At 47.5% G+C, this 27,840-nt stretch overlaps 1 protein-coding gene across 1 annotated transcript in view; it reads left to right on the forward strand.

The window, feature by feature from the left end:
• Nucleotides 1–27,840, forward strand: part of diaph2 (diaphanous-related formin 2) — a 378,439-nt gene that overhangs the window by 306,936 nt on the left and 43,663 nt on the right. Inside the window, 2 exon segments of the mRNA XM_056600149.1 lie at nucleotides 8,083–8,181; nucleotides 13,232–13,326. Coding sequence (XP_056456124.1) covers nucleotides 8,083–8,181; nucleotides 13,232–13,326 — 194 coding nt within the window.

A 27,840-nucleotide genomic window follows, 5' to 3' on the forward strand; every position in this document is an offset into this window, starting at 1 on the left:
GATTCTTTATCGATGTTTTCATTTGACGTCTTGTTTCGTGACCAGATCCGTCAGTCAGTGAGCAGCGAGTTTTCGTGAAAACAGTTAATCATTATTACACGTTTGAGCAGACCCGATGTTACCAATCATGTCCGACCTCCGTGGGAACCTCGCATGTCGGGACCGTAAGTGGATCTGAACAGCAACAGATCCTTAGCGGGAAAATCCCAGTCATAGCCTGCGATAGCAGATACAGGAACGAGCGATCATAAAACAGACAATCACGGCCTGTGAATGTGTGTCTCATCTGAAGAGGGGGTGTATTCCCATCATCCCCGGGTCATGTGGCTGCTCCAGCTGTGGACCAACAGAGGGCTGCACCTCTTCCTACATGCTGAATCCATTACTAGTCACAGGTCAGAGTGTTGCTCTACAAACACACACACACACACACATGCACACACACACACACACTCACTCCCCAAGCCTTGTTTGACAAGAACCAGCTGCTTTTTCAGGTGGCTGACCCCTTGAAAGCGTCCAGCGCAAAAATAAATGTGTCTCAGAGACTCAGAGCTTCTACTCTTAGAGGTATTTTGGGGAGGGATGTTTGGCTTGACACGTATCTGTGGCATTTTACACTCAAACTGACAACCCCAAATACCCTTTGTAATTATCATTAGCAAACGTCTGTACTGACCCCAGGTCTGATTAGACATGATGATAATTGTATGTCTGAGAGGATTGCCTCTTCCCTTGTATTGCATATTATTTATACACTGACCTTGAGGGTTTAGCCTCGAAGACCTTCTGAGGGTCAGAAAACCAGGGTAGAGTTGAAAATAATAATGATGGGGCTTTTATTTATCCAGAAACTTCTGGTTTCTGGGTGAATACTTCAAAACGGAAACAGCAGGGAAAATATACCTGACAGCTCATCCTACACAGACATCTGATACAAAAGATCATTGAAACTAAACACATGCCATTCCAAAAAATGTAATGCAATGGAAAAATCCCTATACACCCTTGTCTCATAACTATATTCCATACCGTTTATATTTGTTTTAGTTGACAAATGTATTAAATGTGAAGGGGACAAATATATATTCATGGGTCCTTTGTTACAAATATTGGGCGGCATGCCATCTCAAAGCTCAATGTATGTCTCAGGCTATTACAACCCTTTCTACTTTATGTCTTTATTCTGAACACCATTAACATGACTAGCCAGCAAACAGGAAATCAACATAACGGAAACCAACCTCAATCCTGTCCAAACCTCTGATCGGAAACATACTGTGGAGAATCATCCTGAGTCATTCTCATTGACATGTGTTGCTCAGACTCCCACAACTAATGGATTGTATTTTCCAGCAGATCAATGAGGCTCTGTCTGGCTGGGAGAAATCTAAAAGAGTACAGTGACGTCATGTCCCTGGGTGAAGGGGAGGGAGATGGCCCTTATGAGTATGGGAGCGTTTGTTTTTGGAGAGTTGGGATGAAGGAAGGGAGGGACGGGGAGAAAGGTTTATATCTGGACGACAAATTGGCTTTGGGGTTGAGAGATAGACCTGTGTTTAGCCCTGGTCAACGGGAGAGATTCGGCACAGCTGTAACTCTCCGGTCAAATGGTGTTTTCAGACCTCTCAGAGTGCTCAGTCTTGGGACGTCTCACGCATTACTCGAGGGCCGATTGGCCATGACTCTTTTTCATCGTTTTCGTCCCATGCCTCCTATCTGGCCAAAAGTGTTCATCAAACGCTTTGTTGTCTCCACTCTCAGCTTTGTGTGTTTGCCTTATTCATGGTTGTGTGTGTTGACCCGGTTTTCTTTCTTGCATCTCTCATCTGTTCTTTGTGTTGGGTGAAATTGAAAGGTACACAGCACCTTGTTCTGCTGAAGTGCAATGTACTTAAGACCCAAAAACCACACCTCTCAAATGGAATAGCAAAAAACATATTCCACAATACTTTGTCTTGGCTTTTTTTTTTACCTCAGAATTGAATTTGTGCACTGTGCTCTGAATCATTCGGCTGGGCACAGGAATGACTTTTTAGCAGCAAACCATAAAGTAGTTGTTGAACTTAACCACACAATGCTTCTTCAAATATCATCTTTTGCTTCCTACCAAAATATATCCAATGTTCCTTTGTTCCAGGTGCAACCATATGTCACAAGGAATCATCCGGAACAGGGTTAAAACAGAACATTGTGTTTCATATAAAACGTATGTTTTATGTTGAAGTGGCATTTCAGTAAACCAGGCGAGGCTCAGGGAAATAACTCTCCTTCCCTGAGACGCATCTCCCTCAGAGGGCCTGGCAGCCAGAGCAGCTCAGTCCACAGTGTGTCCCTGAGATGGAGGATAGGGCCCATGTTTGTCGACAGATTGCACATTTGAAGCAATACATTTATTCTCGCAAAGCCAGACACTTGATTGTCTGTTCTACTTGCTGTTGCCTCGCCTTTCAAATTATTGACAAAATAAAGGAAGGGAAAATCCCAAGAACAATCTTGTGTTATTTCCATCCAAGGCTCTGGTGTTGTTGGGTCGGCGGGGGCTGGCGGGAATCGTTCGGATGGTGTGTGTCCGGAAGTGAACATGTGGCAGTGTTTAGCTTTGTAATCTCGTAGGCTCTTCTGGCCACCTCCAGGGAGATATCATATGGAAGAGATCCAGCACACTGAGGCCGGGCCAACAAATAGACTGGATGTCCAAGTGCTGGAGAACAGTTGGTTTCCCATAGCGTCCCGGGAGTATACCTCAGTCCAAAGCCCACAGAGAAGGCTTACCAGATACGCCAAGCCCGTCTCAATCAGCCAGATCATGATTTCCCTTCTTTAACAACGATTCTTCAGTTGTTTTTGTAAACTCCATTTGGCCTGACGATGGATATCACTCCCCCTCAGTTAATGGACTGCATTACAGTCATAATCGCCAGGGCCTTCGTTCATCTGGTTATGTTGGCACTGGTTAATCTTTGTGTGCGTGTGTGTGCGTGTGTGTTGTTTAAACATGATTGCGAAAGATCCTTCCTCCCCGAAGTGTCTCTCAGAGGGGTTCCCGCCCATGTGAAATGATAACATTACAGTAAATCAGTGTGAAACACTTAGACTTTTTATATTTTACTGGACCGCTTTGCTGCTATCATATGCTAGGCCTGTGCTTTGTCAAAACGTGCTCCATACTCTGTCCCTCCTTGAACTCTTTCAAAAGTCTGTGTGATGAAGACTATATATTGTAGCTCAGTATCCAAAAGGAGTAAATTATTGTTATTTTATGTTTCCTTTCCCGACCCTAAATACCTTCACTGCTTTTTTTTTACTTTTTGAAGAGAATCATCCGTAGAAACTTGTCAAAGCAGTCAGTTCTATCGCGTGACCCTGGCTTGCTGTCTTTTTCAAAAGAAACAATAACAGCAACAAAAAGTGCCGCGCGCTTCTGTCATTAACCAGTGATTTATTACCCATGTGTACATCATAACCCCGCACTGACCTGACACGCTGTTATGTTAATGATATGTCTCGATGAGCAACTGATGTACGGTGTTATGGTGCCTGACAGCTCCGAGCGTACCTGTTTACTGCCAGAACCCCCCCCCCCCCTCTCTCCCCAGTGTGATACCAACGCCAACATAAAAAGCTGTGCTTGAGGAATAGCACTGTTGTCAGAGTATTACTTTTATAGCCACCAGGCAACCGGTAAAACACGTTTCAACCTTGGCGGGCACTTTGATCAACACTCTCGTTTGCCGCTCTGGCGAGTTGGTTCGCATTTTCGCTGGCAGGAAAAAAAATGCATCACGGAAACAGCCGCACACAAACAGATGGATCCAGAAACAAACGAGGGACACTCCGAGAACGTATTAATGTTCATCCGAGGGGAAAGAAAATATTAATAAATAATAATACTAACTCTCGGAGAAGGCCTTTGTCAAGATGGAAACCATTTTTTGATGACTCAATTCTGAACACCACACGGTTCTCGCGGGGTTCTCCAGACCATATGGTTGGAGGGGCCCACCCACAGCCATGGTCCCCACACATCCGGCCCTCTGGCGCCCCCCCCCTGCGCCTTGAATGGCCCTCAGGGGCCCATCGGCTCTCACTGGAAGGCTCAAGGCGTCACTGAATACGGTGAATCCTGTAGCATGGATCAGCCGACTGCCGCATCGACGGCCGGCGAGGAGAGGGGCGAGGACCCCCTCAGCGAGCAGAGGGGTCTGCTTCACATTACTGGACACGCTGTTGTTGTGTTTAATCTGAGACGCCTCTCCCCCCCAGGGGGGGAGGAATGAGGGCAGCGGGGCCGTTCAGGACCCGGGGCGTCCTGCTGAGAGCGGGGGGGTGGGGGGGGGGGGGAACCAGAGCAGGAGGCAACAGGAGGCGGAATTTGATCCAAGAGAACAGGTTCTCACCGTATCGTACATGTAAACACACACAGGAGGAGGAAGAGGTGGAGGGGGGGAGGGAGGAGGAGGAGGAGGAGGAGGAGAAAGAGAGGAAGAGGTGGAGAGAGGGAGGGAGGGAAAGGAGGAGGAGGAAGAGGTGGAGGGGGGAGGGAGGAGGAGGAGGAAGAGGTGGGGGGGGGGAGGGAGGAGGAGGAGGAGGAGGAGAAAGAGAGGAAGAGGTGGAGAGAGGGAGGGAGGGAAAGGAGGAAGAGGAAGAGGTGGAGGGGGGAGGGAGGAGGAGGAGGAGGAGGAGAAAGAGAGGAAGAGGTGGAGAGAGGGAGGGAGGGAAAGGAGGAGGAGGAAGAGAGGAAGAGGTGGAGGGGGGAGGGAGGGAAAGGAGGAGGAGGAAGAGAGGAAGAGGTGGAGAGAGGGAGGGAGGGAAAGGAGGAGGAGGAAGAGAGGAAGAGGTGGAGGGGGGAGGGAGGAGGAGGAGGAAGAGGTGGAGAGAGGGAGGGAGGAGGACGTGGAGGAGGAAGATGAAGGGAGGGGGAGGAAGGGAGTGAGGTGATGGGGGAGGAGTTGAACGTGTTGTCAAGCATGAGGTGTTTCAAGTAACGAACAATCTTGTTTCTCTTTATTTGTTATGTTTATTTTGTTTTCCCTGGCGCTCTCTCTCTCTCTCTCTCTCTCGCTCTCTCTCTCTCTCTCTCGCTCTCGCTCTCTCTCTCTCTCTCTCTCTCTCTCTCTCTCTCTCTCTCTCTCTCTCTCTCTCTCTCTCTCTCTCTCTTTCTCTCGCTCTTTCGTTCTCCGGTTTCATTGTCCAAACGCTCTCCCCTCCTGAGACCCCCAGCAGAGCTTTTTGAACAGCAGCCACAGCACTGGGCTGTGAGGGGGGTGTGTGTGGGGGGGGGGGATGGGGGGGTGGGAGGCTCTCCACTGGGTGAGTCACGGTGGAGCAGGAGCTAAGATATCAGCGTCAGGGGACCGGACCAACGCAGGCTTACTGGAACCGGGAGGTTTTGTTAACATGCACACAGTTTGCATTTATCTAAAGCCATCGCAGGAGGGGGCGTGTTTAGAGAAGGAGAATGGATAGGGGCTACGAGTTCACCACGAGAAATACTTACAATTCATTTATTGTGTGTGTGTTGTACGCTATGATCTGTATGGACTCCGAGTTTTGTGATTCTTCATTTTTTTATTTTTGTCAAACTACTTTTTGCTCCGTGGCGGTGACATAGCACCCCCGTTCTACCACTTAGCATCTCCACTGCTCTAACAACACTTCCACACATCTCCTCCTCAGGTGTCACCCTCAAGACGCTTGTGTCTCACTAACAGCTCCTCTCCTTCTATTCAGAGTCTCAGAGAAGCGCGCTCTCAACCTCACACAGCTGGGATCAAGCGCTGCCACTCGCTTCCAAAAATATTAAGAAATAAGAAGGGCGAACACATCATCAGCCCTGGCGTTTAGCCACTCTGCAGGAACACTTTGCTCCAAGCCAAGGGGCGGGGCGGCGGGCCTCCCGCGTCTCCTGCTGCCTCCAGGCTCCAGGGACGTGTGTGGGAGAGGCCTGCTCACATGCTGATAGGATAAATGGACTCCATGTTGTGGTAGCGAGAGGCCACGCCTCTCTCTGGCGCTGTTCTGGGCTGGTATATATATATATGTTCTGTAAACAATATCATCCCCCAAGTCATGGGTTGACAGCTCACTGGAGGTTTTTCTTTGTCACCAGAGGCCGCCTGCCTTCTCGTTCTTCTTCTTCTTCTTCTTCTTCTTCTTCTTCTTCTTCCGTCTGCCCAGGAGATGCTGCCTCTTTGATTGTTTCTTCAAATATGCAAGCCGGTGCAGAGGGAGCGCGTTGTTTGTTCTAGATTTCCTGGGAGAGTTCCACCTTGGGCTTAAATAAATAGGGGAGTTGTGATGATTAGCAGCGGAGCGCGCCGCCGCCGCTCCCACAAGGAGTCGGGGGAGGAGGTGGGGAGGAGGGAGGAGGTAGAGGGAGGAGGTGGAGGGAAGAGGAGAGGAGGTGGAGGGAGGAGGTAGAGGGAGGAGGTGGAGGGAGGAGGAGGAGAAAGAGTTGGCCGTTTCTGTCTTCCCTTTACATACACCTTATTCTGACAGGTCTGTCTGTCTGTCTGTGTGCGTGCTTCTGTCTACCTGCGTACCTGTCTGTGTTTTCCTAACACTTTCCTCTGCCTATCCAATTTCAAATTGTGCTCAGCACACTGTCGTGAGACGGTTGGTTGCTTGTGTAAAAGCACATGAAGGCAGTTGTTTGTTTAAATGAACAGATTCATGAAATTCGGGCCCCAATTATTGTCTGGTGGTTCAACGTTGAAATAACTATCAAAGGATTGGAAAGAAGTCGATATGTAATCTTGTTGAGATTCCCCCACTTAAATATGAAGACACCATTAGTGTAAGATAAAAAAAGGAGTAGTATTTCGGAAGTGTCTATGAAGGCTAAGGGCACGGTAGTCTATGAACCGTCTCAAATCTCTACAACTCTTATCTAGGCCATTGCCCTTCGTGGCCTAAGTGTAAATATTCAAGGGCATGCTTGGCATTTCATCCTATGTGTGCGAGTTCGGAGCTCAACTTAAACAGATTGATCTCATTTATCCTCCGTTAGAAATAATCATTTTTTTTCTCCATCATTCTCACTCTTCTACAGAAGATGTTTGTTATTTACTGTCTTCTTTACTCAATTCTAGCTACCACTTTCAGCCAAGCAGCTTTTTAGTTGGTGTTGTTTTCAAGCATTTTGCTAGTAATACAATTATGTGCTTGGCTCCATGAGGTTGACAGACAGAGCCTTGGGGAAGAATGGTTTTTATCAACTATCTAGCCTCCAACAATGAGATAAAATGCACATCACACACACACACACACACACACACACACACACACACACACACACACACACACACACACACACACACACACACACACACACACGCATACCGGCAGGCAGGCATGCACGCATGCAAGCACCAATGCACACAATACACACACACAGTCACACACATCCCCACACGCAAGCACGAACGCACGCATGCACGCATGTACACAAATACTCACAAACACACACACATATACACACACACACACACATATACACACACACACACACACACACACACACACACACACACACACACACACACACACTTGAATATGTCAAGCTATGACGCAACAACAAATGCGGAAAACAAAGCCGCAGCCACTCTAAGGGTATTGTACAAGGGTTATTTTACAAGTACCGAGATAAGTTTGTACACTAGGGATTGTGTAATGGTCTCTGCATGTTCTCTCCATGTGGGAACACACTAGCATGTTCAGCCCAATTTATCTTATTATTTACTCTAGTGATGATCATTCATCTAAAATGTGTTTGAGCAATGAGTCAAAAGACTCTTGACTTGTTTTTTTTTGGGCGGTCTTGGCACATTTGCAGTGTAAATGACCTGTGACCCAATATTTGAGGGGTGAGAAAATGAGGCATTAACTAAACGTTCACAGATTTTTGTGTGAAATGGAATCAATCACTAGAATACGAGGAGTTCAAATGTATGCAGGATGTAAATGGCTTTCTAAGTGCCCCTAGCTAGCTAGCTGCTCCGTTTCTGTGTTTGTTCAAGGCCTTGCAATGGGATGTGATGGATTGCGTACTTACATTGAACCTCCTGCTGTTTTCTCCAGCGAAAAAAGACCTGGACGTTACGGATGACCGGATGTCACAGTTCAAGAAGAAGGCCAAGGAGCTGCGTGTTCTGGATCCAAAGACGGCCCAGAATCTCTGTAAGTACCACAATGTCCTCCCACACACACGCACTCCCTATGAATACTAAGTCACTGCATTCATTTCTATATTAAAAAACAACATCACAGTCTGACTCATGTTAGTGTTTGGAAATCATTTTGTTTTCAAGTAATACTTTGTGGTATGAATGGTAAATGGATTGTATTTATATAGTGCTTTTCTAACCAGTGGCCACTCAAAGAGCTTCACAATATCGCCTGAATTTCACCCATTCACGCACACATTCACAACACCGACGGCGGCGTCAACCATGCAAGGCGCAGTTAGGGTTAGGTGCTTTGCTCAGGGACACCTCGACACTCCCCCCCACCTTATGGTTTACCAGCCAGCCCGCTCTGCCGCCTGAGCCACAAGCCGCCATGAACACGTGTGAGCATGGAGTAAAGTGTGCTGCTATGCAGCGGCTCCATGCCTCGCATACGCCTCGCCCGTGCACCGCGCCGCTGCAGTAAGGACCTGCCCTCGAAGCGCTCGCAGAGTCGAGAGTCTGCCGTCTGCCCGTGGCATTGCAATGCGCACCGACTTGACACCGCACTTAATTTGCAAGGCCCTCGAAACAGGTGCTTATCGCTCCACCTGCCGCTCCCTGTCGGTTCTCTTTCATGGCTCAGATGCGCCCGACGGCTGTAAATACATTGTGCTAAGCTCCACACACGGAGGCGATTACCGATGGCAAACGCGTGGGAGATTAGGGTGCAGGAGGCCCACGTGGGCGTCGGCCGCACCTCTCCTCTCCGAAATACCGGATCGCGCCATGCTCAGCTTTTCCTTCCGCCTTTGATTTGGACGCGTTTAAGGTGTGGTGTAGTGGGCGGAGTTTCACCGAGTGGGGTCAGGTATGATTATCAGTAACATGCTGATGGCCACAGCGTTGCTACCGACGACTCACACCGCCCCCACCTGTCTGCACCCACCACCCCATCTCCATAAAGTGTGTGTGTGTGTGTGTGTGTGTGTGTGTGTGTGTGTGTGTGTGCGTGTGCGTGAATTCATTAGAGCGGGCCACGGTGACTCCCAGTAAGCCCGTCCGGTGATTGATGGCGGGTGCATGAGAAAGCAATTTTTATTGTGTCCCCCCCTTCCCTTCAGGGATCTCTTGCCTCGGCCTGGATATCCTTTAGCGGGGATATACAATCCAGCCGATAACTCCTCATGAAATATGCATGGTAAACGCTGGGATCACAGGTCACCTCCCCCCCCAACCCCCCGCCTGCCGACGCTCTCTTCTTGTTTACCACGCCTTTCTCCTTTCCCTGCCTTTTTTCCTCCGCCGCGTGCGGGAACAGCAACGGGATGTGTCGGCACGCAGAGCAGATGAATTTATTTATAGCGTTCAGATAAACATCTGTGCAGCGTAAAAGGTTGCAGCGAGTGGGTGTGACGTGGGGTGTCAAAATATGCAGAGGAGCCGCTGTTGTTGAGGTATCAACGAATATGTTGATACCCCCCCCCCCCCCCCCCCCCCCCCCCCCCCCAACGGTAGCAGGCCCTCCTTCCTGTGCGATGGAGTTGTTGTTTGTGCGTGGTAGCGTCGAGCCGTTGACTGTCTCTCGCACAGATGACAGATGAATGAGGTCATGGACCGGAGGATGAACATAAGGGTAGCACACAGGTGCTGATTGTGTGTGTGTGTGTGTGTGTGTGTGTTTGACACGTCTGATGACTTGTGAGTGAATGTGTCTGATAGTGAGTGTTTGTGTTTGTATGTGTGTGTGTGTGTGTGAGCCTGAGGGAGTGTCTGCGTGTGCACAGACACTCCCTCATGAGTGTGTGTTTGTGTGCATGCGTGCCTGAGAGCTTGTTTGTTCGTGCAGGGAGTGGCTCACACACACACACACACACACACACACACACACACACACACACACACACACACACACACACACACACACACACACACACACACACACACACACACACACACACACACACACACACACACACACACACACACACACACACACACGTGCAGAACCCCATCCAGCAGCTCTTCTGCTGCACCTGCCAATGCAGAGTGCGGGTTGTTCTGCATTGTGACCGTGTTGATTGGTGTCGTCGCTGCCATCTTTGATTACAACCAAGGCAGATCGGCTCAGCATTTGGCGAGGTGACGTAGCGGCAACAGCAACAAATGTAGAAAGCCTCACCCCCCACAGAGGTGATGCCCCCCCCCCCCCCCCCCCCCCCCCCCAGCCTTGACACCCACCGCTGCGCCGTAGATCACCCCCGCTGCCCGCCCTTGACCCCCCCACCGGGCGGTTCAGCCTCGTGCCTGCTGCCGCCTGGAAGTCGAGGGTGGCTGCTTGGGTCCGTGTGTCGGCGTGTCACACCGCCTCAGTTTCTGCCGCGGCCACGTGTGTGTCATCATGCACTGCACTGCATTGTTCCCACAATGGAACAATTGATTGATTATTTAATAGAGGGTTTCATTTAGGTAATATTTTTTGACTCATTATGTAAATCGTTTTTTTCTAAGATATCTTACAATTATTTTCAAAAAGAGTTTCATTCTTCTTTTTGTTTCGAATATTCTTTTTACTGCTTGGTGATATTGACATGATTATTGGATAACAATGACTCCTCGACATTACCATGTGCAAGATAGCGGTAAATCTTTTGAGACGCACAAGGCTGATGAGTGTTTCTCGACAGGTGTCAGAATCCTGAACACATCACTCTGATGCCAGAGTCTCAATACATTCAAACTCGCTAGTGTTGAGCTGTTCGCACCGGCAGGGAGATCAATTAATAGTTACCAACAGAGAGATCTAAATTGCAAATGAGCAAAAGAAAACAGAACTTTGTTATGGTTTTGTTGAAAAATAGGCAGTGTTGGATGACGAAACACAGGACAGACAGACACAGACATTATGTCTCTCTTTCACCCGCCGAAGAATAGAAGCACACACGTACACGCACACACTCACTCTCACACTCACACTTCTGATCACACACACACTCAAAGTTACTATCGCAGCACACACACACACTCACTCTCACACTCACACTTCTGATCACACACACACACTCAAAGTTACTATCGCAGCACACACACACACACTCACTCTCACACTCACACTTCCGATCGCACACACACACTCAGACTTCCGATCACACACACACACACACACACAGACGCACTCAAAGTTACTATCACACGCACACACACACACACTTACAGACATACATCACACATCCGAGTGGAGTGGAGTGGAGTGCTCGAGCTGTGAGGCAGCTGCTCAGCGAGTCCACCAGCTCATTACCACACCTCCAGTGGTGACTTCCACCTGGATCCATCCCCTGCTCCTCTCCTCACGGCAGGCATCCCACCTGGAGAGCCGACCCCCGACCGCTCGGAACCCCAGGGAGCATCCTGCGCGGCTAACGCTAGCTACGCTAACTTCTCAAAATGACTCTTAAGTTTCATAGTCTTGGTGAATAATTAATGACGGCTATATTATTCATAATTGTATCACATTTAAAACGTTTCCTTTGTTATTATTGTATTATATATATATATATATATATATATATATATAATATTACTGCTGTCAAGCGATTAAAATATTTAATCGCGATTAATCACATGAATGTGATAGTTAACTTGTGATTAATCGCACATTTTTTTCTATTCTAAATATCCCTTGTACTTTCTAACAAAACTCTTGCTCAGCAAATATGGGAAAAAGGATAACATTTATTGTTTAAACCAGTATGAATATTCCTACCGTACATAGGCCTATACACATTACCAGGCTATCGGATAACGCCTACACACACACACACACACACACACACACACACACACACACACACACACACACACACACACACACACACACACACACACACACACACACACACACTGGCGGATAACGGTGGCGGATTGGTAATCGGGAGAGTCGGGAGAATTCCCGTTGGGCCGTTAACGTTTCGGAGCTGTCCGGCTGATTATTGCGGGATAACAATATTGCGTTTATAAAAGTTCCTTGCAGCACCAATAATTATCATTATTATTTTAATTTCTATTGTTTCCTGTCCGAGGATGTCTGAGTTTTTTTTTTTTTTTTTTTTTTTTTTTTTTGGTGGGGCTTGGTTGCAGGAGGACAGCCTGAGCTGTCCTCCTGCAACCAAGTCGATTTTGTCTAGAGGGGAGAAACTGAGCGGCCCCTCCCAAAGTGGTACAGCCCAGGTGGGCCTTGAACTGCGATTGGTCAGAAAGACGTAACAGCTAATGACAACGCTGAACTCTCGTGCAGCAGGCTCGAGTGACGCACAAACACACACACTTTTAAGGAGTTTTTCACCCGCTCCGTATCCTTGCTTGCCCCAACAAGTTTGTGCGGCGTGCTTGTTTTTTTTTTTCCGGTGTAGCTAGATCCGGTATGGTGTTGTCGTTTTTGTAACGTGACTAGTTGTTGCTAGACAGCAGGTGAGAAAACGACAACGTTTGCCAAGCCAAAAGAGCGTCAATCGGGCGATAGAAAAAATAAAATCGGTTTGCATTAACGCCGTTAATAACGCGTTAAACTGACATCGCTAATATATATATAAACATATACATATATATATATATATATATATATAAAATTTATATATATATTTAATATAATATTCATTTTATTATATTATTATGATCAATGTGTATTATAATTATATTTTTGTTATCTCTTTTGGGGGAAGTAAACGTTCACTGGAGGTAACGACATGTTCAGATTATATTGTGCGCATTGTACAATATAATGTGAACACAAGTCTTTAGCTTCGCTGTCTTCACTTTAGCTCTCCAAAGAGTCAAGTCTTATTTGATTTGTACTTGAGTTGTGGTTTAACTAAAACCTTTCCCCTGAGCGCATTTCATTCGATTTCTTTGCATCCCTGTGGTGACATGTAGTTGTGTCTCTGGCAATTGTTCTCCCAGAGAGACGAGTGGGGCATCCCTCCCCGTGTAACCGCTGGTCTGGACTGGAGGGCTGAAACAGATGGAGGTAATGACTGTGTTCTGTGCTTCCTGCTCCATCTCCACAGCCATCTTCCTGGGTTCCTTCCGGCTGCCCTACGAGGAGATCAGGGACATCGTGCTGCAGGTGGACGAGGAGCGGCTGAGCGAGTCTCTCATACAGGTGAGGCTCTACCCACTCGGCTGGCTCTGCTTTACTGAGGGTGTGTGTGTGTGTGTGAGCGTGCGTGTGCGTGCAGGTCAGCCTGTATGATTGTGTGTGTAAGTGCGTGTGGGTGTGTGTCGGTGGTGGTGCGTGCAGGTGCGTGCCTTCCTGCTTGCGTGTGTGTGCGTCCATGCGTGCGTCCATCGTGAGCAGACGTGTGTCCGTGCGGGTTAACTCGGTTCGGTCTGCACTTCAGAATCAGACATGTAGATGACCCCCCCCCACCAGCCGTGGACCGCACTCCAGCTGGTGGAGGGGCTTCTCCACCACACTCCCCGTTTAACACGGTCTGGGCTCCTTGGCACCACCGAGTAACGATCACCCCCCCCCCCCCCCCCCCTCATCACATTTCCATGGGGACCCCCGCCCCACTCAAGGTCCCATAATGAACACCGCCGGGCTGGGCTTGGCAGTCCCTCCACCAGTCCAGCCCCTGATCCTCCAGCCTTTTGTTTTGAGCGGTGATTGATGATCCTCCTCGGGGCATCTGTGTTTAGTCATTGTTTCTGGTTTCTGTGCGGAGAAAAGGGGGTAATTGTGCGGTGCGGTGCGGTGGGGTGGGGGGGGTCAGCCGAGGTAAGAGATGCATCACTTTGCGCCCCCCCCCCCCCCCCCCCCCCCTCTTTCATCGAGTGCTGTCCCGGCACAGTCCCCGTTGTCTTTGTCCCCGACGGTTCTGTCTGTGAAGAGTGGGAGGGGTAGACCGCAGGAGTGAGCGGGGGGGGGGGGGGCGGGAGAAGAGGAGGAGGAGCGGGTTTCAATACACTCCCCTCGTGCAGTCGATCGCCACATTGTCTGTGCCCTTCAACGGCCACGCCCTGATTGTGGCTTCTGTCAACCGCGAGGAAGCTCGTCTGGAGGTGGTGTGGATGGTAGGAAGCACAACCAAGCAGCATATTGGCTGTGAACCCGATAATCTACTATGTATATTGTTTGAACTTTACTAGTTATCATATGCAGATGACCTGGGCGAGATGCCTGCAATATCCCCGAGACAATTATTACTTTATTTTCAGAGCCCCTTAGTTTACTTAGCTTCAGTAGTATTTTACATACGAGCGTATTTAATTTCATTCTGCTGTTGGTAAAATGCATATTGAGTCTATGTTCATAATATTTATATTTACTTTGATGTCTCTGGAGCGAGCTGAGAGACTGTAACGGCAGGAATAATTTCCTGTGGGATCAGAAGTCATCCTGTATCTCTATCTATCTGTGTGTCTATCTATCTGTGTGTCTCTATCTGTGTGTATCTATCTGTGTGTGTCTATCTGTGTGTGTACCTATCTGTGTGTGTGTCTATCTGTATCTGTATCGATGTGTATAGTCCCAGTCAGCTCTCCAGCCAGGATGTCAGTCAGTGCAGCGAGTTTACAACGTTGATAACCCGAGGGCATGTAAACTTAGCAATTTCCAATGTTTAATTATTCAATCAGCGCCCCGATCGGATAAGTAATTAAAGCTAATTAGCGGAAGTTATTTGGCGACTTTTACTAAGTAGCCATTCAAGAATTCAAAAGAACGCCCGGGAAACAACATATATATTCTTCATGGTGTTTTCTACTTTAAACCTTCGTCTTTTATTGTCAGCGGCAGCTCCTCGACGAGCGCTGAGGACTGGCTCCTAGGACCCCCGCAGACTCATTTACATAACGCCCGCATTAGTGTGGGGAGAAAATGAAGTCGAAAACACATTCTGCATTCAGATAATGTCAACCGCGAGTCCCCAACACAATAATACAGAACCACGCCGAGCCAATCCAATAGTATTAATACACCCAAAAGGTTGCAAGTAGCATATGCTTAGCCTCCGGGGGCCACAGGTACCTCCATGACGGAGGCGAGGAGACGACGCAGGGAGACCGAGTCCACGGCCAGACAGAGGAGAAGTCTCCGGAACCGGACGCATCCCGGGTTGAGTTGACCTCGACGCTCCGATCCCGGATCCACACCCCATTTCTGTCCAATCAGAAGGTGTCAGACGGAAAACCGTGTCCGAGCCCCCGAGGGCTTCGGGCTGTCGATGTGTTCCCCGTGGTGATGGCCTCACGGTGCCGGCCGTCCCCTACTTTCCACTTCATCTGACTGCGTGGTGACGGCGGACATCTTGACACCCATCAGGGGCTCTGCTAGCGCTAAAGCTAACAGCCCTCGGAGTGTGACTGGGGCCCGGCGAGGCCTTCATCTGTCCTCCCCAGCGACGTGTGATGGACTGCGTGGGGTGAGGGAGAGGGTTAGGCAAAATGGTCGCGCGATGGAACATGCCTTGCATTGAGTTTTAGTTTTCAGTTGGTTTTGGTCCAGTGGCTCTCAAACCGCTCTAAGATATTTTTTTCAGCTGAGTTCCCGCTACACCGGCACAAAACATTTTTGGGAGAAAAATAATTAAAACGAACATCAGTAATGTATTTGCGTTCTATTTACAGTGTAAACATTAACATTAAAAAGGGTGCAAATACTCACAATTTAGTCGTGACCCCCCGCAGTGCTCCAAAGTACCCCTAGGGGATGCGATCCCCCATCTGGGAACCACTGGGTTAAGTCCATATCCTGGATCGTGCTTCAGCGAGAGATGCCTCATACTCCTTCAGTCTAGGAATAAGGTTCCTGGGAGCATGGATATGCAGGCGCCGCTCAGACAAAGTTGGCTCCAAGAACAAGAGCGCAATTACCGTGTTAAGTGTAAAGCTTAGCGTGATGGGGCGGCGATTTGCATGCCTTCCCATCTGGGTGAGGCGCGCCGCAGGATTAATACATTGAGCCCTGATAACCTTTTATTGGCTGACGCTCCAGCAGAGTGCGGCACATCTAGAGGGTCAGACCAGACCCCCCTCTGCTTTGTAAGAGGGAAAGGAAGTTAATGTGATGACCTTTTCTCCCGAGCTCAGCCCGCACCCAGTTAGGGGGAGATATTGTGGATGCATGAATAAAACCTTGCTCGTGTATTTCCATTTCTTTAGTGATTTGTGACCGTCCACTGAGGCGTGGCCAGTGTGCACCTTGTTTACCGCGACGCACTATTACCAGGAGGCCTGGTGATGGTGGACATTTTCCCGAAGAGAAATAAGTGCAATTCTCAGGGTGTAATTTATTAACGACCGCGAGGCGACGCGACACGCCACGAGCAGCTGAATGTGGATAGCTGTGCCCGCTAGTTTAAAGATCAGTGTGACAATTCAACGGCAGACACGCCGTGAATAAATGCATCAGCACGTAGACAAAGAGAGACCGAATAAAAGACGAGCACAAAGGAGGGAAAAACAAACTAAAGAAAGAATAGAAGCTAAAATTGAAGAATGCGGGAAGGAAGGGCGGACGGGAGGAAGGGAGGAGGCGGGGCCAGGCGGAGAGCGCGGGCAGCGCAGCCAAGCGAGCTGTGGAACCACGAGTGTGAACGCTCGACGCGAGGACAGAGTGGCGCCGTGGCGGGCCAGCTCGCGGAGCTGTTGAGCATCCGAGGACCGGCGGTCGGAGCCATGAGGGAGAGGGGCCCCCCCGCTGGGTCCCACCACCCAGTGAGTGGGATCCATCTGCACCGGGCTCATCTCAACCCCGTAGTGCTGATTAATCACCACACAGCCGCCCACTCTTAGCCACGCGCCAATCACCATTCATCCGCACGGGCGATTGCACAGCAACGGCGCACAGTAGTTATCTAGTGGGTGCGGGCAATAAAGAGAATGAGGAAAAGACAAACACACAGTCGACGCCGCAGCCTTCTGTTACGGTTATGAGAAGTGGGTCATTGGCATGATGACAACGAGGATCCTTCAAGGAGAACACGGAGGAGGTGATGGCAGAAGGCTAGGAGCAGGGCCCATTTTGTAGATGGTGTGGGAGCCATCTACTTCATGTGCCCATCACCATGCTCACTCTCTCTCTATCACTCTCTTGTTCTCTCTCTCGCTTTTTCTCTCGCTCTCTCTCGTCTCACTCTCACTCTCTCTCTCGCTCTCTCTCGTCTCGCTCTCACGCTCTCTCTCGTCTCGCTCTCACGCTCTCTCTCACTCTCACTCTCTCTCTCGCTCTCGCTCTCGCTCTCTCTCGCTCTCGCTCTCTCTTGCTCTCGCTCGCTCTCTCTCGTCTCTCTCTCTCTCTCTCTCTCTCTCTCTCTCGCTCTCGCTCTCTCTTGCTCTCGCTCGCTCTCTCTCGTCTCTCGCTCTCTCTCTCTCTCTCTCTCTCTCTCTCTCTCTGTCTCTCTCTCTCTCTCTCTCTCTCTCTCTCTCTCTGTGGTTCACTGTCTAAGAGTTCACTAGGTCTAAGTAACACAAATTGTCTCTAGCATTTGTGAATTCACATTTAATGGCTCACCTCGGTCACCTCAATGCAACAGGTTTGTTTTTGTTAACAAACCTTTTATTTTAATTAGAAGATGTGTGCAGCAGCCGTGTTCAAAGCTCAAAAACAAAGACAATCCTGCCTGCTTCACATGTGCTGCCTGTCTTAATGAGTCATTAATACCGTTGACATGACGCTACTGTTACACAAATCCATGCACGGCCCTATTAAGGAGACGCAGTGCACAGCACGCCCACAGCCTCCCGGCTCTAACTGTAAGGAAGGGGGAGGCTAAACGCCAGGGAGGGAGATGAGGGGAGGAACGGTTCAAGGGAGATATCCAGTCAATCCTCTCATCTTAGAGCTCTGTTGTTTAAGGTAATGATTCTCCGGCAGAACGCGGCCGGCCTTGATGGACACCAAAACGTGTCACCGAGGCAGAGTGGCTATATTGGAGCTGATTGGCTCTCTGTATCCGCGTTAGGACCCGTCAGCGGTCGGAGGGGGGGGGATGATGTACACATTTGCGAACGGCAGCCGACAGGCCTGGCGCCCGCCACCGGCCAGAGTCCGTGGACGTTCCAACGATCCCCACCCGTCCGTTCATATCCCTGCTTCTGGGGTGTCGACTCGCATGCAAACAGACAGACAGACAGTGGGCGGTAGTTATCCCCCTTCTCTATCTGTGTGTCTACACGGATCTGTATCGGATATCATCCGAGCACGAGCCGTGTTAGATTCCGGCTCCGAGATTGGGAAACAGCTTTTGCTTTCTGTTTTTTTGAAGTCATGCATGGGCGTATAACGCTGCATTCATTGATGGGTTCATCCATTCATTTTTTTCTCTTATCCGTTCATTCAGTTAGAATTCGCCAGTGTCAAATAATATATTCTGTCACCATGTTGGTGATTTCCTTGTATCCCATGATTTAGTTGATGGTATTATCACCCCCGGTAGTGCTGGCATGGTGCATTGGTGCAACTAACACGACACACTATATTAGTCCATTCTGGTCAGCAGTTAACATGTCGCTCCCACAAGGGTTCTTCAAAGAGTGTGAGTGCCTGCTATGCTAACAGCACTCCCAAGGCCTGAACCTGGTGTAAGTTAACCACTGTGAGTAACACATGTCTGACAGACCGCCCTCAAAGACATTGTCAACCCCATCAGGGTAGCTGTGTTTGGTCACCCTCTGGCCGATCCATCTGTGCTACTGATGCATGCGGTCAGCCTCTTCAACGCCGACAGTTGGTCGATGTGTTGATGGATATTAATTCATCTCTTATCTATGAAGTTATTTATTTGTTCAGTAGATGCATGGGGCCGCGAGGCAGATTCGCTGGCTATTGCCAGGGTGTTGGAGTTGATTTTGTGTTTCTTTTATCGGTCTCCCTTGGAGCCTCTCTCAGCCCAGCACACTAGTAGGGGAGGCTTAATTGGCATAATGACCGTATTTGGTCGCTTGCCCTAGACTCTTGCTGCCAATTGAGCACAAGAAAGCAAGGCGAGACGATCTATTGCTCATAAATATGCAACTTAATGCAGCAATGTTTTGCTAAAATGTAGTCTTCTGCAACGGAAGATATATCCGATGCAATTGTGTGTTTCCGTTCGTCTTGTTTGTTCGAAATGCTCGCTTGGCCGTTAATGAACACAATCACCCGATCGTTTTCCAAAGGTCAAATGTTGCCGTTTTCTTTTGAATTAAAGATGATATCATCTGCCATAAATATGTTGTTTTTTATAAAGGCATTTTATTGCTGCTGTTCATTCTGTTCGTGTTCCGCTGTCTGATGTTTCTGCTGGAATAAATCAGCCTTCCCATCGGGCTGGAGAGGGGCGTCCTGGGAGATTGTTCTCTTGTTATTTAGCCGGACAAAGAGAATGCATGGCGGACAATTTACTGCTCCTTAAAGTTCCTCCAGTACACACACATTCACAGCCTCCTCCTCCGAGGCCCGCAGGCAAATATGAGCTTTCAGGTCTAAGCAGCTTTTCTTCCCACATCATATGAAAGCCAGCCACGGTCCCTGATGCACTATATATAGGTTAGTAGACCCACAGTCCGTTGCAGTGGCCAAATATGATCCATTTTAAATGAACACTGTCACTTCAAAGCTCATCACCAGCACAGACTCCCGTTTACAGGGGACTGCTCCCACACGGATGCAAAAGTGCACACAAATAAATCCGCTATTACGTGCATTTTATTATCGGAGTCTAAAGGAATAATATATATAATCTGTATATATGTATGCGGGCATATATGCACAAACAAACAACATACACACGCTAAACACACATACAGTGCGTACATACTAACACTCAAACACACACACTTACACACGCACAAAAACACACCCACAGCGCGCGTGTGGTTACGCACATATCCAACCATCGGGCTGGGTGAGATGAGAGGTAGTCAACACTAAATCTTTTAAGCACGCCCAGTTTTGGTGTGTGTGGTAAGCTAACACTCGTCTGCAGATGATGCAGCCCTGGGGGCTTGTTTTGCAGAATATCATAGTGGCTACTCAATGTTTAATGGCAGGCAATGTATTTTATATTACCCCATCTCCTTTTCAAAAGGAAAGGCTAATGACTAACGCTGCACCACCGACGTTCATTGGTAATTAGCTGTGCCCTGTGTTGAGCACAGATGCACTGGTGAGAGTTCAAAGAATGGATGATGAGGGGAAAATGGAGGGGGAGAAGGAAATCCAGGCATGCTTTAGGTGCAGTATGCCCTAATGAGAAGGAGCCAGCCGATCATTTGTATCCATTGATGGCGTTTGATTCCATGGCTTTAAGTTAGCAGCGGGAAACATGTGGGCCATCTTCTGTGCCTGTTCAGTCTGACTGTTGTCAATTAACCATCGTAGCGGACATCGCGCTGCTGTCTTCTAATATTATAGGATACTGAAGATCTCCAGTAATAGACTTTTCTTTTTTGTGGTATCACTTAAGCTTAATGTACTACGGATTAAGCAATTTTTCCACATTATCTGACAAAAAAATCTGACTTTGTTATGTGTGGATTACATCTTCTTCAAATTGTGACCACTGCGTCAACATAGATTCACCTCTAAGGCTTTATACTGCCGGTCCTACCCACCCCTCCTCCTCTATGCAATAACTATTTCCATGAATCTACTTGCAAATAATAAACAAATCCAAAATGGTAAAGAAACGGACGTTTTAAACCAAGTGTATCAGTATGCGTCGGTATCAAGCCAAGCAGCACGCGTCCTCCATAGTAACACGGCTGGATGATGAACCGTGCTGTTTCCATAAGACCACTACCCTGTTCCCTACCGCACGGCATCACAGGCCCACTGCTTTACCGCTCCGTGCTCACCATGGTAACAACCTCTGCCGTCGAGCCTTTTGTCCTCTCCTTGCTTGTTATTATTGTTTATTCTCCTTGTCAATCACCCCCGACCGCCGCCGCCCTGCACATCCATATGCATGCGTTCGCCGTTACCTGCCGTAGGTCGGCCGCTGGCTGCGGAGCCGGCTGGGGGCCCCAGGGCCGGCTGGGGGCCTGCAGGGGCCCGCGTGCCGCCTTTTGTGTATCACTGCACCAACAGGTGACTGGGCGGGCTGCTGTTAGGCGGGGGCGTCGTTTGGATGGTGTTAAGTGAACATGTGGGAGCAGGCGATAATTGTGGTGGTTCATCAGAGGGGGGGGGGGGGGGGGGGGGGGGCTGGATTAATCTCTGAGCAGGGGGATCCCCCCCCCCCTTGGGCTTTATTTTTGGGTTTGTTTTGGCACTTGGTAAACACACACACACACACACACACACACACACACACACACACACACACACACACACACACACACACACACAGAGAGAGAGACATACACACACAAAAACACACCGACACATACATACACAGAAAGACACGAACACACACACACACACACCGCTCCCTCAAATGTAACAATAAAAATGCAAGAATACATTATGCCGGTTTGTTTAGAGGGCTGCAAAGCACATAAAAAAAACAACCCAAAACAACAACAGACGCCATCTCACGGACGCAGCAAATAGTGGAGAGAAGTGAGGGCTTGCCTTGGCGCACTCCTAGCAAACAGGCTTAAGAAATAAGGGCCCGGAACCCAATGTTCTGGAGGTGCTGCGCAGTGATCGTCGACATGCTGTGTGAGTCCTGCCTGTACCCCAGCAAGGTGGAGTCCTGCAGGTGTGAATATTAACAATGTACTGTTTGCAACCAGGCAGGCACACATGCACGTGCAGGCAGGCATGCACGCACACAAGAGTGCACGCGCACGCACGCACGCACACCCACCCACGCACGCACGCTCACACACACACACACACACACACACACACACACACACACACACACACACACACACACACACACACACACACACAGGTAAACAGAGTGCTTGCTGTATGCCTCTCCTCCCAAGTGTAAGCCCTGCTGTAACAATGACTTAAACCACACACACACAATCATCAGTCCAAGGCCTGAGTGCGCGGTCGGTTTAGGGGCTGTCCGTCCGTCCTCTCCCGGTGTTAGGGGCTGTCCGTCCGTCCTCTCCCAGTGTCCCAGTCGTACGCGGCTCTTCCCTCTCTTCCCTCTCCAAGTCGGGCGTCTTTGTTTCGGGGACAGATGGCACATCACTCAGCAGAGACGCACTCAGACAGCAGATTCTGCAAATAAATTAATTTCTCTCACTGTTTTGTATGCTCGCTCCTCTCTGCTCGCTTGATTGACACTCTCATCACACGCCAAGACCCTAACGCGACTCCCCAGGAGGCAGGGATAGAGGCATTGTCAGCTGAAATCACAAATATAGAAATGTGTGTGTCAGAGTGGCTCTAATATGTTCTTGTATGTTCAACGGGGAAACAAACGCATAGAGCGAAAGTTAATATACATATATTTGTCCGTGTATGTTTCTGGATTTAACGTGTATCTCCTCGTCGTTCCTGGCAACGGGAAACGTGTTCAAACTCATATTTGAACACTCTCGCTTTCAGGTCTCTCTCTCACTCACTCACTCACTCACTCACTCACTCACTCACTCATTCACTCACTCACTCACTCACTCACTCACTCACTCACTCACTCACTCACTCACTCACTCACTCACTCACTCACTCACTCACTCACTCACTCACTCACTCACTCACTCACTCACTCACTCACTCACTCTCTCTCATCAACATCTCTCTCTCATCAACATCTCTCTCTCTCTCTCTCATCAACATCTCTCTCTCTCTCTCTCTCTCTCTCTCTCTCTCTCTCTCTCTCTCTCTCTCTCTCTCTCTGTTGTGGTTGTTATCTATCTCTCTTTCTCTTTCTCAATATGTTCCTCTTCTATGTATGCTTTCCTCTGTAGTAATTTTTGTGTTTTCTTATTTAGTTTATTATCATTTTTAAATTCTCAGTCTAATGCCAGATCTTTTGTCAGAGAGAAAGTGAAGTGTTTCTCGTTGTCTTGTGCTTTGGCTTAGTGAATATTTTGCATTACCATGAGAACCTGTATTAACTGTAATTATAATAGTTGATACCTTATTGTACAACGCCCAAACCAACATCTAGTTTATGATAATATGAAACTTGAATAATAACTCTGGTGTGTCAGCAGCATGTCGGGTGAATGTCGGAATAAGCATACAAATTAAAGCATATTTTGATTTGACACCAGGGTCTTTATTCTGCAAATCCAAAGACAGAGTGTAAGAGGGGACAACTGTGATAGCAGCTATCCTAGTCGAAAGGATTGGATGCTAATATACTTAAAGAGAGAAAGTTTTATCTTGATCACGTATCTGCGACAGCCCCTGTCACAACACGGCCCTGGATCGTTAATGCAGCTGTCGTTGAGCAGCACTGGCTCTGCTACCAGATCTGCAGGAGTGACTAACTCAGAGAGCTGTTGCCTTCCCAAACATAGCCGTTTATAATGATACTTTTGATTACCACCACTCAGGAGGCATCCTTCTGAGTGGTGCGTAATCATGTAAGGGTTAAGATCTGTTGTGCGGCTTTTTCTATTGTTAGCATCGCTGAAGTAGTATGTTGTTGTGTTCAAGAGCAACCTGAGAATCCAACCGAATGACCTTCAAAGTTGGATTTTTCATGTCCCTTTAAACCCGACCCTTGATTTGTTTCAAAGACAAAAAAACAACATGCATTTCCTTTTACAGTCCTAATTCCGTACTATTAAGTTGGTACATACCCAATTACGCACGAATCTCGAGCGGAATATATGTATTTGTTTGCTGCAGATCTTCTGAACAGTGTTTTCACGTACAGATTTCTGGAAGAGCGTAAATGTACACTGGGAACTGGAGGTCTAATGCTGTATGTCCATTTGTAGTCGCTCATTCCCTTCCAAGAGGTCGGCACAGTTGCAGTAGAAATGTTCTTTGGAAAGATTAAATTATATGCACACTCCTTGAGTGTTTGTAATACACATATATATATATATAAATATATATATGTATATATATTCCATACTTTAAACAGGATAGACCAACAGCCATAATGTATACATATATATATATATCTATCAGTGCAGGCTTCTCCATTGAGGAGAGGGAGAAAGATCCTCCCTAACATTGTTGAGAGTAAAAAAATGTAGATTGCCGGGACTACTGTAATGGATTTCCCACCTAATTGGGCTACTTTTAACCACGTTAGGCCGCGTTCACATCTAGCGTTTTTTTTTAATCTTAAATCTTTTTTAAAAACGCTAGATGTGAACACGGCCTTAGGCTGGAAAAAGTATCATTGGGCGGGAAATCTGCCCAATGTGGCAACACTGTCGATAACAAACCCGCTCTGCCTGCATTGCCGCTCAGTCTAAGAGACGCAAAGCAGGTGAAATCATCTGAAGGATAACGAGATTCTAACATTTGCGAATAAAGTGTACAATGGAAACAGAGGACATTGTTCATGTTTAATTACAAATCACTCCATTCATTTAGTTACAGTGCTAACTTAGCAACCAAAGACAAAGGTACATCACTTCGCAAAATCGAGATCACCAAAAGTAATGGCAACGTCAGTGTTGTGGGTGCTACATGGTTTGCTGGGTACTCATGGCTTACTGGTAGCATTACTAGCAATCGACTATATTGCTGGCCCTGTTTGCTAATGAATAATGACAAAACTCCAACGTGGGCTGTTCATGGTTTCACTGATGTCAAAAATCTTGATAGGGCAACCAAACGGCACGACAAGTGTCAAGTTCACGTTGGTGCTGCTATGCGACATTCCTTGCTAGGCACCATGCCTATAGATCAGGTTGTTTGGAATAATGTCCTTGTTATTTTACTAGTTTGTTACTCTGACCGTTGATATTGTGGAAAGGGTGAATGATTCAGAGCATGATGCATTTTAAATGACATCACTTTTGGTCTTGAGTCTTTTCAACAATTGTAACGGAAAATAAGCATAGCGAAATTACAACCAATAACTTCTTGAGGGCAAAATTGGCCCAGGTTTTTTTATTTACTTGTACAAATCAAGAGTAGGCCTGATTTGACTAATGGGCTTTGCATCCTTTCCTTCTGCCCTTGTATTTCATTTCAAAGACATGCTGCCCACCAGCTTTCAAATTACAGTGATGCCACTGTTGGCTTTGTATCAATTGTATTCACATAACTATCCCTCCCTACTATTTTGTAGTTCACCAAAACCTGAAACAACTTGAGTCTCACATTCTTATGCCACCATACACCAACAGTGCAAGCCGGCCAATGGCAACCATGCGCGCAGTCCTTCCTCCCTCACTTTAAAAACCACCAGCCGCCACTGATATATATGTATATATATGTATATATATGTATATATATGTATATATATATATATATATATATATATATATATATATATATATATGTTCGTACTGTGTTTGCCATTTTTAAAAATATTATATTTTTGGTGTTTGAGATTTCTATTTGGCGTTCTGTGAAATCATATTGGTGTCCGCCTAGAAATCGAAATTGTGTGTTGCTACCTATTAGTACGTACTTCATGGACGTAAGCATCCGTAAACGAAAACCTACGTCAATCTCCTTGAAACGTAACTCGGCCGTTTTCAGAGGGCCCTGGAAACTGTTTACGGTGGTTAATCAGGTGATTCAGGAGTCACGTAACACTGAGTCTACTGCCCAGCACTGTTTCACTGTGACCACAAGAGCTTCAATAAACATAGAGTATAGCTGTAGGTATCCCCAGGAGCATGTCCTTTATAAAATACATTGAAACAAAGCAACACGCATACAGGTAGGTGATACAAGCTCATGCCCTGAGTCAAGACGGAATTCAGTTAAAACACGAGCGAGCAACATAAGGTCCGTGAGGCCCCTCATAGGACGGCAGCCTGCACGCCAGACCTCTATTTCCTGTCTGTTGCAGACCTCCCATGAGGCACGGAGACGGAAGATGGAGTTTACTTGCATCATCTCCTAGACATCAAGAGCTTCTTGCTCATTCTCTTCCCCTTATTTTCAATCTAGGTTAATAAAATGTTTATTGCTCTGAGAAACGCCGTATCGATTTACCTGTCTCTCAGACCATATTCCGGGTTGTTTTGTTCCTCCCTTCCTTTAGTTTTTTGACATCACGGTTGGGAATATTCTTCAGTGGGAAGCGCAACTGACAAGCAAGGAATTGTAAAGTACGTTTTTGATGTAATGGATTGTGCGAGGCCTGCTTCTCTGTCAAATATGTGAAGAGTCAGCCTGGCAAGGGAGCTACCACAACAATAATCTGCAATCCATAACCTGTTATCTGCAATAAAATCACACCAGCATCCATTTTCCTGAATTAATTATATTTGAGTTGATTTTTATTCATTTAAAGCAGTCGTGATTGAGGTTGCCCTTGAGATTAAAGACACATACCGTGCATTGCGAGTGCTTTTTTTAAATCCATGAGGTTAAAGTAATTTGCGTTGCTAAAGTCAAGTACAGATGTATGGCTAATGGCCGTTCAATAGTCCCCTTAAATACGTTAACTCGGCACGGATCCATTACTGAGCTGCATTAAATGAAGGCAGTTTGACAGGAGTAGTGTTCAAAGTGTGGAGCCAAAAGCCCTCGAGACATTGTCCTCCTCCACACACCAAGTCAAGTGAACGCTATAGAATCTCGGTTTTTATACAGTTCCTCCCACTACCGGAAGAGACCACAGGTGAGAAGTTGATGTCAGTCGTTTACTGCTCACGTTTGGCGATTTCGGTTTCTTGAAGGTCAATAGTTCACAATTTTCACCTCAGACTTCACCTCCGACAGTATTTCTCCTCTCATGTCAGTGGATTCACCGAGATGCATCAGAGAAGTCGCCGTCGCCGTGTGCTGCTGCTGCCATTGTTGTGCTTATTGTTGTTGTCGTAATTTGCAATAAGCAGCACCTTAATCTCTGCCCACAGCCGTAAACAGATCTGATGGTATTGTGAGGCTCCTCGTCGCAGTAATCTGTGTGAGTGCGGATCATGTCTAGAGGCCCGCAGTGCAGAGGCTGGCCCGGGTCCCATCACACTGCCTCCCTACGCTGCCACACATATGGTGGCGCCAGGGATCCAGGGAGAGGCGTGTGATTAACAAGGTGGACAAGGAGCTTCGTCACCTGCTGCTGACTTTGTCCCACTTCAAATCAACATATATCGCCTAGATATATACCGTATATGTTTTTTCTTGGCATTTTTTTAATATAAAAGATATATATTAATATGGAACAATAAGTTGAATATAATTATATATATATATATAATATACTTACTGAATTATGCATGAATACCTCCTAGATGCTGCTGCAGAAAGTAAGGGCCATATGTTCGATACTAAAGTAAATTATATGGAAGTTTGGGCTGGCAGAGGATTTCTGTTGACTCCAGGACTATAAAAAAAGTACATTCTGTAATTATCACTGAGAACGGGATGTGAGTGAGGAATTCAAATCCCCTCAACAGTGGGGAAATAAAACCATTTTAATAACCGAGAACATTGAAGATCTTCTTCCAGAGAGCAGGTGTTTGATTGAAAGACAGAGACCATAGGATACGCAGTGAGCCACAGAGAAGCCACGGGCTACACTGCATCCAAAGAGCCACAGGCCTCTGTTGGCATGTCTGCTGCTGAACGAAGGAAGGCAGGTCTTTCAAACAAGAGCACAGCTAAACATCTCCAGTCTGCAATATCGCT

Source organism: Gadus chalcogrammus, chromosome 10 (assembly GCF_026213295.1).
Source record: "Gadus chalcogrammus isolate NIFS_2021 chromosome 10, NIFS_Gcha_1.0, whole genome shotgun sequence".
Classification (NCBI taxonomy): Eukaryota; Metazoa; Chordata; class Actinopteri; order Gadiformes; family Gadidae; genus Gadus; species Gadus chalcogrammus.